Raw genomic sequence first — 13,241 nt, 5'->3', positions numbered from 1 at the left:
CAGATCTCCTATATACAATAACAAAGCCGCATTCACCGATGCGTCACCCGTATGCTACCAACAGTGGCAGGCGGGTGGGCGTGGCGCCGTTTTTTCCCACGTGTCGGGACGTCACCACGGACGTACCCGGTGTGACGGGCCTAATCACTTCTAGTTAGATCGAGAGGACGTGTGGGTCCATCCTGCCCATCCCTCTTACCGATTGTTCTTACTAAGCCCAATTTATAGCCAGGCGAGACTTGATCGATAGTTCTAATACTATTTTCCGCTTGATTCCATGTTGTGTAGGATGTGTCAAATGCCCAGTGCCCTATTTGGGGTACATTCTGCTATCCAGGATGTTACTGTGAATGTGCAGTGTGATGTAGTGGGGGTACCTTGCTGGTTGCTAGGTTTGGGCTGTGGGTGACCCCTACTGGCTGCTGTTTGTACCACGGCCCAGCCGAGTAGCTGATGGGTCAGGCAGGTAACCTGTCTGACCAGTTACCTCCCAGGGAGGGGAGCAAAGGGAGGAAGGCGGAGTGTAGCCCTGGCTGGGGGGCAGGGCTAGAAATTGGGCAGTTTCTGTCTGGTATCATGGAGGAAGCAGCCTAAGCAACGGGCTGGGATTTCAGGGCTCAGTCTCCCGCATCTCAAGGGGGGCTGAGGCATCCTAGGCCTGCCCTGGAACCAGATGACATCTGTGCTGTGCTGTATCCTGGAGAAGCAATAAACTCCCTCTGTTCTACTGACTGGTGGAGTCTGTTCGTGCCTCTACGGGGGTGCAGGAAAGGGCGACCCCAAAGCTTCGTCACGGCAGGTCAGTTTCCTGGCTGCATCTGTACTTTTTGCTCCTCAGAAACAAGTCCCAGTACACGGCCGCTTGTCCCGTGTTCTTTTGACGTGGTCTCGTCTGCATTGCTATGCAAAACAGTTCCTGTCTCTCCGGCCCTGCCTGCCTGCTTTCTTACCCCAGCCTTGCGACAGGTCAGAAAGCCGCTCTTCGGACAAGGCAGATATCACTTTTTATAGCCAAAGTTCCCCCCCCCACAGACACACCAAACCTTTTTCGTTTGTTTAAACAACTTCATCGTCACTGGGCGGGCGATGACATTTTGGGGCGTAACACAGGACCAGCTTAACAAAGGGCTGTGAAACTTAAAACCAAAGTTGAGTTGTCTCCAAAATTCAGTGGAGTGGACGTACGCCCCGGACCTCTCTCAAGCCCCCTTGAGGAGACGCTTACCATAGGTGAAGAAACAGGTGTAGAGGTGGTCTACGCAGCAGAGTTATTTCGGGGGAAGGGCCGTTTTTCGGAAAGAACTTGGCCAGTATCTCCACGGCTCCCCCGTGATTCCAAAATACTTTCGAACTAGCGGGCGGTTCATTTCGGCGTTGGTAAGCCTCATGCCACGAGCGGGGACGCTCCGGTGCTGTTATATCGAAATAGCCCCACCTCTGGGGTCATTCAAAGTAATTATTCCCCTCCCCACGCCCGGGCCTCCTGGGGGTCTACATGGAGGTAGCTACAGCTACACTACAAACATTTTCCGGATGAGGACATGCAAATGGAGGGCTGATTTGCATATCTCATGCTCTCATTTGCATAGTCTCTTCTGGAAAAAGGTCGTCGTGTGGCTGTAGCCCCGGCCTCGGACTCAATTCGAGGCTTTCCTGTAGTGCAGACGCGCTCTTTCGAAAGACACGATTTGGAGGATTTCTTCCGGAAGAACTGCTTCCAAAATAATCGTGCAATTTGGGTGTAGCCTTAGCCAACACACATGCTATGTCTGGGTCTCTCGCTCTTTGACACGCAATTGCTGTCACAGACACATCACTGTCCTTCTCACTCTCTCTTGCTCACACACACCCCCATGGTGTCTCTGTGTCGCACACACACAATTTCTGTCTCACCAACTTCACTGTGTCACTGGTTCTCACACTTGCACAAACACACACTGTCCTTTGCTCTCTCACTAACACACACATACACACACACACAGTCACAATTTCTGTCACACACACGTTACTGTGTCACTGTTTCTCCCATATGATCAAACTCACACTGTCCCTCTCTCTCACTCACACACACATACACACCGTCTCTCACACACACACACACACACAGTCACAATTTCTGTCACACACACGTTACTGTGTCACTGTTTCTCTCATATGCTCAAACACACACTGTCCCCCTCCCTCTCTCTCTCTCTCTCACTCACACACACATACACACCATCACACACACACTATGTCTCTGTGCCACTCACAATTTCAGTCACACACACATCACTGCATCACTGTTTCTCACACATACGCAAACATACACTATCCCTCTCTCTCTTACACACACCCCCATTGTGTCTCTATCACACACACGTCACTGCATCGCTGTTTCTCACACATGCACAAACATACACTATCCCTCTCTCTCTTACACACACCCCCATTGTGTCTCCATCACACACACGTCACTGCATCGCTGTTTCTCACACATGCACAAACATACACTATCCCTCTCTCTCTTACACACACCCCCATTGTGTCTCCATCACACACACGTCACTGCATCACTGTTTCTCACACATACGCAAACATACACTATCCCTCTCTCTCTTACACACACCCCCATTGTGTCTCTATCACACACACGTCACTGCATCACTGTTTCTCACACATGCACAAACTGTCCCTCTCTCCCCCCTGCACACACACACACACCGTGTCTCTGTGCCCCCCACACACACATACACAATGTCTGTCTCACACACGGTGTTGTGCCACTGTGTCTCACACATGCACAAACACACGTGCAACAGAGCGACTCTTACACCCGGAGACTTGGTTGCATTTTCCCCACTAGGTGGCGACACAATCCTACACCTGCTCTCTCTCACACACACACACACACACACACAGAATCCCTCCTGCAGGGTGCAGCAGGCAGCCAAAATGCGCAACAGATTGAATTATCTCCCAGGGACATTCGTTTCTCTCCTGTCTCTGCTGCCTGGCCCGGCAGGAGACACCTTGGCCTTCAGCTGGGCTTAGCTGGGCCTGGCATCCCCTCCCCCCGCTAGTCACAGCCCCACATGGGCCCCCCGAAGGGTTCAGCCCCTAAGAAAGAGGCGCCCAAACTCAAGCACGTCCAGCAGCACCTCAGCCAGCCAATAGGAAATGGCTGGGAGCGAGGTGCAGTCTAAGCCCCTCCCCTCGGATGGAAGTCGGTGCCTCAGTAGGAGGCGGGGCCTATTTCTGCTCGGGGGTCGCAGCTGTGAACGCTCCGCCAGTGTGGGGGGGGGGAGCCCATGCACGTTTCAACGTGGGCAAAGTTTGCGGGGGGGAGGCCACGTTGCTCTTCCCATTACTGGGCCCCCTTTGTGACCCCACCCCTCCTGGTCCTTGTGGCCCCGCCTCTCCAAGGCCTTGGCCCTCCTTATCCTCAAGGCTCCACCCTTGGGTGAGAAGGGGAGGAGCAGGGGAGGGGGCTGTGGAAGGAGCGGGGTATCAGGAACAGGAGAAGGAGGAGGGGAGGGCCCTCAGGGGGCAGGGTCTCACCCCCCCCCCCCCCCATTCCCCTGCCCCCACAAACTTCTACTGAGTTTTAAAGCTAGGTCAGCCCTTTCCAGTGGGAGACCCACATATCATGGTGCGTGATTGTCCGGCAGTATGGTCCTGCCACAATTCAGAGCAGGGGACCTGGACACGCCTATCCCTCTGGGTGGCTGTCACCACTAGGCTACACTCCCTGGATGCATCTACCCTGCCTTGCAAACCCAGGCCTGCAGGATCCAGGCATGGGGTCCCCAGTTTTTTCAAGCCCCCCAGGTTAGCCTCCCCTCTGTTTCATAAACGCCAGCTCGCAACCACTGGCCCGATCTCCTGGCTGCACTTCCGTGTCCGCACCATGGCGCATGGTTCTCATGCCCCACGTCAGCCGCTCCAGCGGCATCCATGTGGCGAAATCCCACGGCATGGAGCCAAGGCGCCAGAGGACGTGAAAACTGGCCGGTCCCTCCCTGACAGAGCCCTAGAAGCCAGGTCCTGAGAACTCCCTACTCCAGTGATTCCCAAACTTTTCAGCATTGCACCCCCTTTTTGATTCTTGAGACACCCTCATGCCTCTCCCCCCCAAAAAATAGCAGCAAAATGTGTTGAGGAAAAAAAAAAAGAATTGACTTGGGCCAGAAAACAAAAATTGCAGCAAAACTGGTTGAGCAAAAAAACCAATTGGAGTCAGATTGGTTAATGTGTGGCCAGCAGAGGGGCTTTGGCTCAAAGCAGAGTCAGAATCTGGATTCCCCATGCCATGTAGACGCAACCCTCTTTACCCCCAGGGAGACTGAGCGAGCTACAGACCAAGTTGCCCTTAGTACGCTCATAAGGGCATTGCCCTCTTAGTCCCAGGTTCAAGTGGCCTGGGCCCAGATCAGGCACTAGGGAGATTCAAATTTGGGCTACCCAGAGAAGTGCCCTGCAGGGGAGCACCCCATTTCAGGACACCCCAGGATCAGAGAATCACAGATACTAGATCGGGAAGGGACCGCGAGAGGTCCAGTCCCCCCCATGGCAGGACCAAGCACCATCTAGACCATCCCTGACAGGTGTTTGTCCAACCTGCGCTTAAATATCTCCAGGGATGGAGAGTTCACAACCCGCCTAGCCAATGTATTCCAGTGTTTCACCACCCTGCCAGGAAATGTTTCCGAATGTCCAGCCTCAACCTTCCTTGAAGCAGTTTAAGCCCCTTGCTTCTTCTCCTAGCCTCAGAGTAATTTTCCTGCTGGTAGTCTGCACATCCTCAGCAGCAGAAAACTAAGGTCTAGTTTCTCCAGGGTTTCCTCGCCCTTGGATTTGAACCTGTGCATCCAACACTCCCCTCCCCGCCCCAGTGGCTTTGCAAATTTTCATCACCCTTGAACGGTGTGGAGAAACTGAGGCAGGCAGTTGGAATGGGCTCGATCTAGCAAGGGGGTTTAGGCCCCTCTAGCAGGGAAAGCCAGTGGGACTGGCTGAGGTAGGTGACATTGGGGTGGAATTTGAGTGGAACCTCAGAGTCGGGACCGAGGCGCCTAAACCCCTTGGTGGGCAGAGCCCTTTCCCCTCTGTGTGCCTCAGTTTCCCCTGCAGTGTAGGTGGTGCTAGGCTAGTAAGATTTGCAAAGTCACTGGAGGGGGAAGGAATTGGATGTTCAGTACCCACGGTTTGCCAACCCACTCTGAATGTCCGTCCCCCTGCAGAAACCTCCATCCGCTTTGCAATCCAGTCCTTGGACGCCTGATTCCATCCCTGTTAGCTGCGTTTGCGCTGCCGGGGACCGCGCCCTGCTCAGACACGGCTTAATCACCCCCCTTGCAATTAAAATGCCAGCTCAGCCCTCCTCGGCGTCCCACGGGGCCAATTTTCCTGTGCCGGAGCCAGGCAAAAGCAGCCATCGGCTCCTTCTCATTAGCACACGAGTTTATAGATCGGCAGTGGGGCGAGGAGCCGGCAGAGGTAGCGGAGCAGGACACGGGGCCACCGCCCACGCCCCAAGATGTGACCCGTCTGGGAGACTTCAGCAGAGGTGAGTAGGTGGCAAATTTTCAAGTGGGGGATGGGGGAGTCCCCGCTGTTATAATCCGGGATTGATCATTTGGAGAAACCAGATTTCAAGTGCCCGCCTCTGTCACCTGAGTTGATATTGACGCAAGATTTCTGCCAGGTCCTCTTAGACACCCCTCTTCTGCCAGGTCTGCTTAGACACCCCTCTTCTGCCAGATCTGCTTAGACACCCCTTTTCTGCCAGGTCTGCTCAGATACCCCTCCTCGGCTGGGGCCGAGTTAAACGTGAGTCAACCGTGGGACACTCTGGCAAAAAAAAAAAAACCAACTTGATTCTGGGCTGCATGAACAGGAGCGCGGTGAGCCAGACACGAGAAGTCATTCTTCCGTTCGGCTCTGCACGGATTCGGCCTCAGTTGGAGGGTCGTGTCCAGATCTGGGCACCGCATTTCAGGAAAGAGGGGGAGAAATCGGAGACAATCCAGAGAAGAGGAAGAAGAATGAGGAAAGGTCTAGAGAACAGAAGCAAGGAGGGAAGGCTGAAGGAATTGGGTTTGTTTAGTTTGGAAAGGAGAAGACGGAGGGGGGACATGATAGAGGTTTTCAAGTATCTAAAAGGGTGTCCCGAGGAGGAGGGAGAAAAACGGTTCTCCTTGCCCTTAGGTTAGGACAAGAATCAAGGAATATTTAGCTTGGACATTAGGAAAATCTTCCTACCTGTCCAGGTGGTGAAACACTGGAATAAGTTGCCTAGGGAGGTTGTGGAATCTCCATCTCTGGAGATATTGAAGAGCAGGTTGGACAGACACCTGTCACGGATGGTCTAGACTGGTGGTTCCCAACTGGTGGTCCATGGAGACTTTTTCAGTGGTCCACAAAAATTTTTTGATTGTCCTGGTGGTCCGTGGACTGAAACAAGTTGAGAACCACTGGTGCTTGGTCCTGCTGCGAGGGCAGGGGACTGGACCCGATGACCTTTTGAGGTCTCTTCCCGTTCTAGTGATCTGTCATTCTACCCATGCTGGTCTCTGTAACCATCTAGACCCCACCACCTTCCTGAAGGTGGCTCTTGCACCCAGACTCCCCAAGAACCCACCCCCTCTCTTGGTAGTCACTAGATCCCACTGAGAACCCAAACCCGGAGTCCTGACTTCCAGGGCTTCTAGCTACTAGATCCGTCCTCTACTAGACACAAGAACAACCACGCTGAGTCCCACCAACGGGCCACCGAGACCAGCGTCCTGGCCAATGTCCAGTAATAGAACCCAGAAGTCCAGGGTCCTATCCTCCGGTCTCAAAATCCATGAGCCGAGAATCAAGCCCAGACATCCACACACCTAGGCACCCTGCTCTAACGACTAGCCCCCGCGCCCCACCCAGAGACACCAAAAGTGCCCAGGAATCTGGGTTCCTAGCCCCCCACCTCCGAGCTCACCTGATAGAGATTTTCACCCACCTAGAGTCAGGTAGAGACGTCAGAAATCCTTGTTTCCCAGCCTCGCCGAGCTCTCAGCCTGTTAGGAAGAGAGGCAGTTTAGAAAAGACTGTGTCGGAGGGGGAAAGCAGATAATGAACAAGACCAAGAAGTCAGGTCGTAGTTTGCAAGAAAGGATGAGACACAAGATCCATTTAATCGTGTAACCTGTTTTGGACGTTGTCCAGTTTCAGCAGGGTAAGTCCAAACCCGCAAGAGCAGAGGTCAGATAATCTACCCCCTAAGATCTCGGCCTGGTCTTGACTAGAGGTTTGAGGTTTAACTCTGAGGTTTGAGGTTTAACTTTCCTTCCAAGGTTTTTGGCAGCGTATATTACAACTGCGCAGACCTGACCTCCGAGTAAACATCCAGCCCCTTTTGGCAGCTTGCCTCGGTCTTGGTCACAGTGGTTTTCCTGTGGCAGAGCGTTCCGCTGTCTGAATTACCCACCACGTGCGGGGGGAGAAAGTATTTCCTTGCATAGATTTTGAATGGGCTGCCTTCTACTTACACCTAGGCACTTTTTTTTTGCCCTTTCTGTTTTTTACACAAGATCAAGAGGGGCCAGGAAGGAAGATAGTGGACATAAACGTGAGCCAAGGAAATATTTCCCCACGCATTCCACAATTGGCCGGTGGAACTCACAGCCACTGGATCTCACTGAAACTTGGAATTTAGCTGGATTCAAGAAAGGGAACAAAGCAGGGTTTCCCAGCCTATGGGTCGGGACCCAAGTACATTTCAAAAGGGTCGCCCAGATGGCTCTGCCCTTCCCCCCACTTCTCCCCTGTTTTTGAATTTCCTTGGGTCACCAAGTCTTCCTGAATTGTCGAAATGGGTCACCAAGTCTTCCTGAAATTTGGAAAAGGTTGGGAACCACTGTCATCAACTTCACAGTTCTAATACGAGCCTCCTCAGCCACCGGAATGAGGATATAGGCTTAAAAGTGTTTATCAAGCTTTTTGCACCAGATATAAGCTAATTAGTCAGTGACGGAGGTTAGGAATGACTTGCTGTTGACACTTAGATGTTTATTTACCATTTATCCAATACACAGCCAAGATACCTTCACCTGCAAAGGAAAAAGCACACCTGTGCAATTTTTGTTAGACGTTAATATTTGCTAGATATTCCTGATACAGTCAAAGATTTCACGCGACAAAATAAAATCACCAACTACGACACACCAGGAGCAATGAAACGATGCTCAATCTGTGATAAAGTAGCACCGTGTTAAGTAGAGAAATCGGATGGTTATGATGCCATGTGATGCTCTTCTAAAGGAGAGCTCTGTTGAATGCTTTATCGCTGATATTTGCACGGCAGTGATCTGTGAAGGCATTAAAAGGGCCGAAATAAACGAAGTGTTTTAGAAAGAGGACGTTTCCCCTTCCTGAAAAACTTTTCAACGTTTCAACCTTTTCCCAGTCCCATCTTGGGATGATTTCAAGATCTCTGGAAGATTTTCAAGGACAAAAGGTCAAAGCATGCCCCTGTCTCGGTTATGGGGAATTCAACTCTTGGATTGCTGCTTTTTTTTTTAATTGTGCATCACGCCCAGTCCCCAGCTACAGGGTGGATTTTAATCTCTCTCTCTCTCTGCTGCAGGTTGAGAGGTTGCCCCAAACTATAGTTTCTCTTGGGTTTTTTAGGGTGCCCAGGAAAAATCACAGCCCACATCCCCCGAGCCGATTGCTGATCAGCTGGCGTGAGAATTCTCTGCCTCTCTTTTGAGTTCGGTATTTCTTTCGAGAGATGTTAAGAGAACGAGGCCGGGGTGCTTAGTGGGGGGAGATCGGGGAAGAGTTGAGGGGAAAATCTAGGCATCAGAGCTACTGGGGTCTATTCCCACCTGGGACAGAGCAGAATCGGGGTTACTCGCCTTCTCTTGAATTTCCTCGGATTTGGAAGAGGCAGGGATTTTGGTCTGTAGGGAGCAGGGTTATCTACAGGGCGAGGCAAGGTGAATTTGGACAGCTTTTCCATAGAATCCTAGGGCTAGACGAGACCTTAAGAGGACATCGAGCCCAGCCCCCGAGCCTCAGTTTCCCCTTCTACAACAATTTACCAACCAGTCTTTGTTGAGTGCCTCGAGATCTCCAGGTGGAAAGGGCTATAAACCACTACAGGTGGAACATCTCTAGTTCAGCACCTGTGGGACCTGACCGGTACTGATCTAGAGAATTTACCTGACCATGGGAGGTCAATATGGTCTATCTAGCAGCATTCTCAAAACTTCCACTGCTTGCTGTCCTACTCTTAAAAGAGATTGAGGGGTAAATTAGAGCTAAATAACAGCGCAGAACTCAGAGAGCCTGTAAACAAACTTTATGGGACAACGGGAAACTTGGCCACACCCATGATAAGTGGATATCCGGCTAGCTTGCATCATGCCGGACCAAGGAGGTTGCCAGACCAACGTGCCGAACTAGAGAGGTTCAACCTGTACTAAATCTGATTTCAATCATTTCAGTCATTCCATTCCCTTAGACGACGTAGATTCTAGACATTTACAGAGTTCCAGGCAGGAGTGGATGCAAGAAAAATGGCACAATTAACAAATTAGCCTCTAATGAGACCCCTGAAAAAATATCTCCCCAGGGATCTGAAGCGTCTTCAACCTGTCTTTCCTTCTTCCACAGGAATTTCTCCTGTCTGTCCCCCCGTCCTCCTGGTCTGCGGCCCCCAGAATTTAAGGTAAGGAACGTGGCTTTTTAAAACCAACTCCTATGTCATTGACCGGTCCATGTATGTCACAGACACGCCTCATGGTCAAAGAGACATCACAGCTGGTGACTGGCACAAGAGGGGCATCTGTTGGGCAGAGAATGAAGTGGGCAGGAGCCAGGCCAGGATCTATATTTCATTTTTCCCCCTCCTCTACCCTGGGTGGAGAATTTTCAACAAGTTCAGGGGCAATGAGGGGCAGTGAGTGTGAGGATAAGGCCACTGGGACTCCTGGGTTCACTTCAGCTCTAGAAGGGGAGTAGGGTCTAGTGGTTAGAGCAAAGGGGACTATCTAGTTCCCCCCAAAACAGCTGTATGTGGGGGGGAGTGGAACTACCCACTGTAATCTCCATGGCTTGGATACTCATCTGGGCTCGGTGAGGTGGCTGGTTCAAGTCCTCCTCTGTGCATAAGAGGGGATTAAAAAGGAATTGAACCCTAACTTTCTTCAGCCAAATCATTTAGCCCTCTTACAGGCAAATTATCCATTATTTTAAAAACCTGCATCCCTTGTTGATGCGTAACATCTTCCTTGCTTGCTAACGGGTTGGAAAGTACTTCGTCATCTTCATCTTTCCAAATACAGGGCAGGAATATTTACTTTTCTGCATTATTACTAACAATGTCATCATCCCCATCTAGTAATGAGCCGATACTTTTGCTAGGATGTCTTAGCAAACCTTTTTATTGTCCTTATCCTTGGTAGCAATGGAGATTTGCCTAATGCCTTTAGCTTCCCTTTTCAATTCTCTGCATTTCATGATGTCTACATTTAGATTGATTGCTATGTATTTTTCCTTTTATATATTGCTTTGTTATTTTTAATTCCTGCCTTAACATCAACACTAAACCGGGGTGGGCTTTTTGGATCATAATTTTGGAGTGGTCTCATAAACTTCCAATTTTCATTCACATTTTTCTGCTTGAATGTTTTCCTCCCAGTCAATTTTGCACACAGCTTTCCTCAGTGTTGGGTGGGGCTTTCTCCCCCTGCCCCTCCCCGCAGGAAGCCGGCACTGGCGTTCGAGTCTTGTGGGGGCCTAAAGGCTCCCAGCTTTGGGGGGAGCAAGGGGGAGCTGAGTTGGAGCTCCAGAAGAGCCATAGCTGGCTTCCTAGAGACCCATAGTCTGAGCAAGTGTTTAAGGAGGAATTCCTCTTGTTATTTGGTTTGATATGTTGCTCTGTAAGGGTACGTCGACACTGCGCGATTATTTCGAAATAGCATGTCTACACTGCAGGGAAGCCTCAAAATGAGGCAGAGGCCGGCTTCCCTAATGTAGACATGCTATCTCGATGTAGAGCCACAGGAGGGATAACTTAGGATGGCCCCGGTGAGGGGCTATTTCGAAATAGCAGCAGTGGCGTGTCCACATCCGCTTGATTTCAAAATAGCTATTTCGGAATAGACATTATTCCTCATGGAACGAGGTTTACAGAAGTCGGAACAAGCCATCTGTTATTTCGAAATTATTTTGAAATAATGATATGACTGCGTAGACTCGCATTGTTATTTTGGAATAACGACCGTTATTCCAGAATAATTTTGCCGTGTAGACGCAGCCTAATGGATCTCGTCCGTATCCACATCTGGCTTTGTTACTTACTCGCTTAGTTAGTTAGTTAGTTAGTTAGTTAGTTAGTTAGTTAGTTAGTGAAAGAAAGAAAGAAAGAAAGAAAGAAAGAAAGAAAGAAAGAAAGAAAGAAAGAAAGAAAGAAAGAAAGAAAGAAAGAAAGAAAGAAAGAAAGAAAGAAAGAAAGAAAGAAAGAAAGAAAGAAAGAAAGAAAGAAAGAAAGAAAGAAGTTAATTATTTTAATGTGGAGTGGCATCCCTCTTGTCTCTTTCACCTATTCCGTCTTTCCCAAACAGGTTAGAACCAAAACAAAATACAGGACTATGTAGCACTTTAAAGACTAACAAGATGGTTCATTAAATGATGAGCTTTCGTGGGCCAGACCCACTTCCTCAGATCAAATAGTGGAAGAAAATAGTCACAACCATATATACCAAAGGATACAATTAAAAAAAATGAACCAATGGTTGCAAAATCCTTCTTCATGAAAATCATGCCACCAGTAACATCAACTTTCTCAATTTGCTTCTCAAGCACGAGAACTTCTTTTACCTTTCACTGGTTGGCCGGACTCCTCGACGATTGAAACATTCCAATAACGGGTGAGGAAGCCACTCTGGCCCGTGCCCGTGGACGGCCATCGGAGTGAGGTGTGAGTGAAGTCCTTGGGAATTATCTTTTTGTTTTTCCTGAAGTTCCCCACCAGGTGCCTCAGACCTGAATCTGGCCAATGGAGCAGCTGTGGAGAAACCAGACGCCGGTGGGGGAGTTCCTCTTGGCTGCTCTTTCCCCGACCCCACAGTCCCAAGCCGCCTTGTTCTCCGTGTTCCTCTTGGTCTACATCGCCACGTTGGTGGGGAACTCTCTCATCATGGCCACCGTCAGCTCCGACCCCCACCTCCGCACGCCCATGTACTTCCTGCTGGGCAACCTCTCCTTCCTAGACCTGTGCTACTCCACTGTCACCGCCCCCAAGATGCTCCTGGACTTCCTGTCGGAGAGAAGGAGCATTTCCTACCCGGCTTGCATGGCCCAGCTCTTCTTCCTGCACTTCATAGGGGCGGCTGAGATGTTCCTGCTCACCGTCATGGCCTACGACCGCTATGTGGCCATCTGCAAGCCCCTCCACTACCCCAGCATCATGAACCGGACCCTCTGCAGCTGGCTGGTGGCGGCGTCCTGGGCGGGTGGGTTCATCCACTCTCTGGTCCAGACGGTCCTCACCATGCGGCTACCCTTCTGCGGGCCCAACCAGGTGGACAACTTCTTCTGCGACGTCCCGCCGGTGATCAAGCTGGCCTGCACCGATACCTACATGGTGGAGCTGCTCATGGTCTCCAACAGTGGGCTCATCTCCACCAGCTGCTTCATCGTCCTGGTGGCCTCCTACGCCACTATCTTGGTGAGGATTCGCTCCCCCGAAGGGCGCCGCAAGGCGCTCTCCACCTGTGCCTCCCACCTCACGGTGGTGACCTTGTTTTTTGGGCCCTGCATCTTCATCTATGCCCGGCCTTTCTCCATCTTCCCGGTGGACAAGTTGGTCTCGGTGTTGTACAACATCATCACCCCCACGCTCAACCCCATGATCTACACGCTGAGGAACAAGGAGGTGAAGTCAGCCATGAGGAGACTGAGGACAAGGGGCATCACTTTCGGGGGGAAGGTTGTCGTCTGAGACACGGGGAGAGATGAGAACCTGGCAACTGGCCACCCTTAAAGAGGCAAACCTCCTTTTTTCTTTCCTCACCAAAAAAATCCTTGGTGTTCCTCATAAAAAAAATATTGCGTGGTGTTCCTTGGTCTTCAAAAGTTTAAGAAACACTGCTCTATACTGACCTAACCAGATCAGCCATACTGTCACTGGTACATTCTCCTGCACATCCACCAACGTAATATATGCCATCCTGTGCCAACAATGCCCCACTGCTATATACATCGGCCAA

General features: G+C 50.7%; 1 protein-coding gene across 2 annotated transcripts; it reads left to right on the top strand.

The window, feature by feature from the left end:
- Positions 1 to 3,889: 3,889 nt before the first annotated feature.
- On the top strand, positions 3,890 to 12,973 carry LOC102458466 (olfactory receptor 4Q2-like). 2 transcript variants are annotated; one of them, XM_075912009.1, is made up of 2 exons: positions 3,890 to 3,907; positions 12,053 to 12,973. In XM_075912009.1, the coding sequence occupies exons 1-2, from the start codon at positions 3,890 to 3,892 to the stop codon at positions 12,971 to 12,973; spliced, it is 939 nt and encodes a 312-aa protein (XP_075768124.1). The 2 variants fall into 2 exon arrangements, with proteins under 2 accessions (XP_075768124.1, XP_006128352.2); XM_006128290.2 differs by lacking the exon at positions 3,890 to 3,907 and having other exon boundaries at positions 12,029 to 12,973.
- Positions 12,974 to 13,241: the final 268 nt, after the last annotated feature.

Source organism: Pelodiscus sinensis, chromosome 30 (assembly GCF_049634645.1).
Source record: "Pelodiscus sinensis isolate JC-2024 chromosome 30, ASM4963464v1, whole genome shotgun sequence".
In the NCBI taxonomy this organism is placed as follows: Eukaryota; Metazoa; Chordata; order Testudines; family Trionychidae; genus Pelodiscus; species Pelodiscus sinensis.
Note: the sequence above shows the minus strand (reverse complement) of the source record. Positions and strands in the feature narration are given on the sequence as shown.

What these genes read in the sequence shown, in the direction of transcription:
- LOC102458466 (XM_006128290.2), top strand. Translation starts at nt 12,029, where the DNA reads ATGGAGCAGCTGTGGAGAAACCAGACGCCGGTGGGGGAGTTCCTCTTG.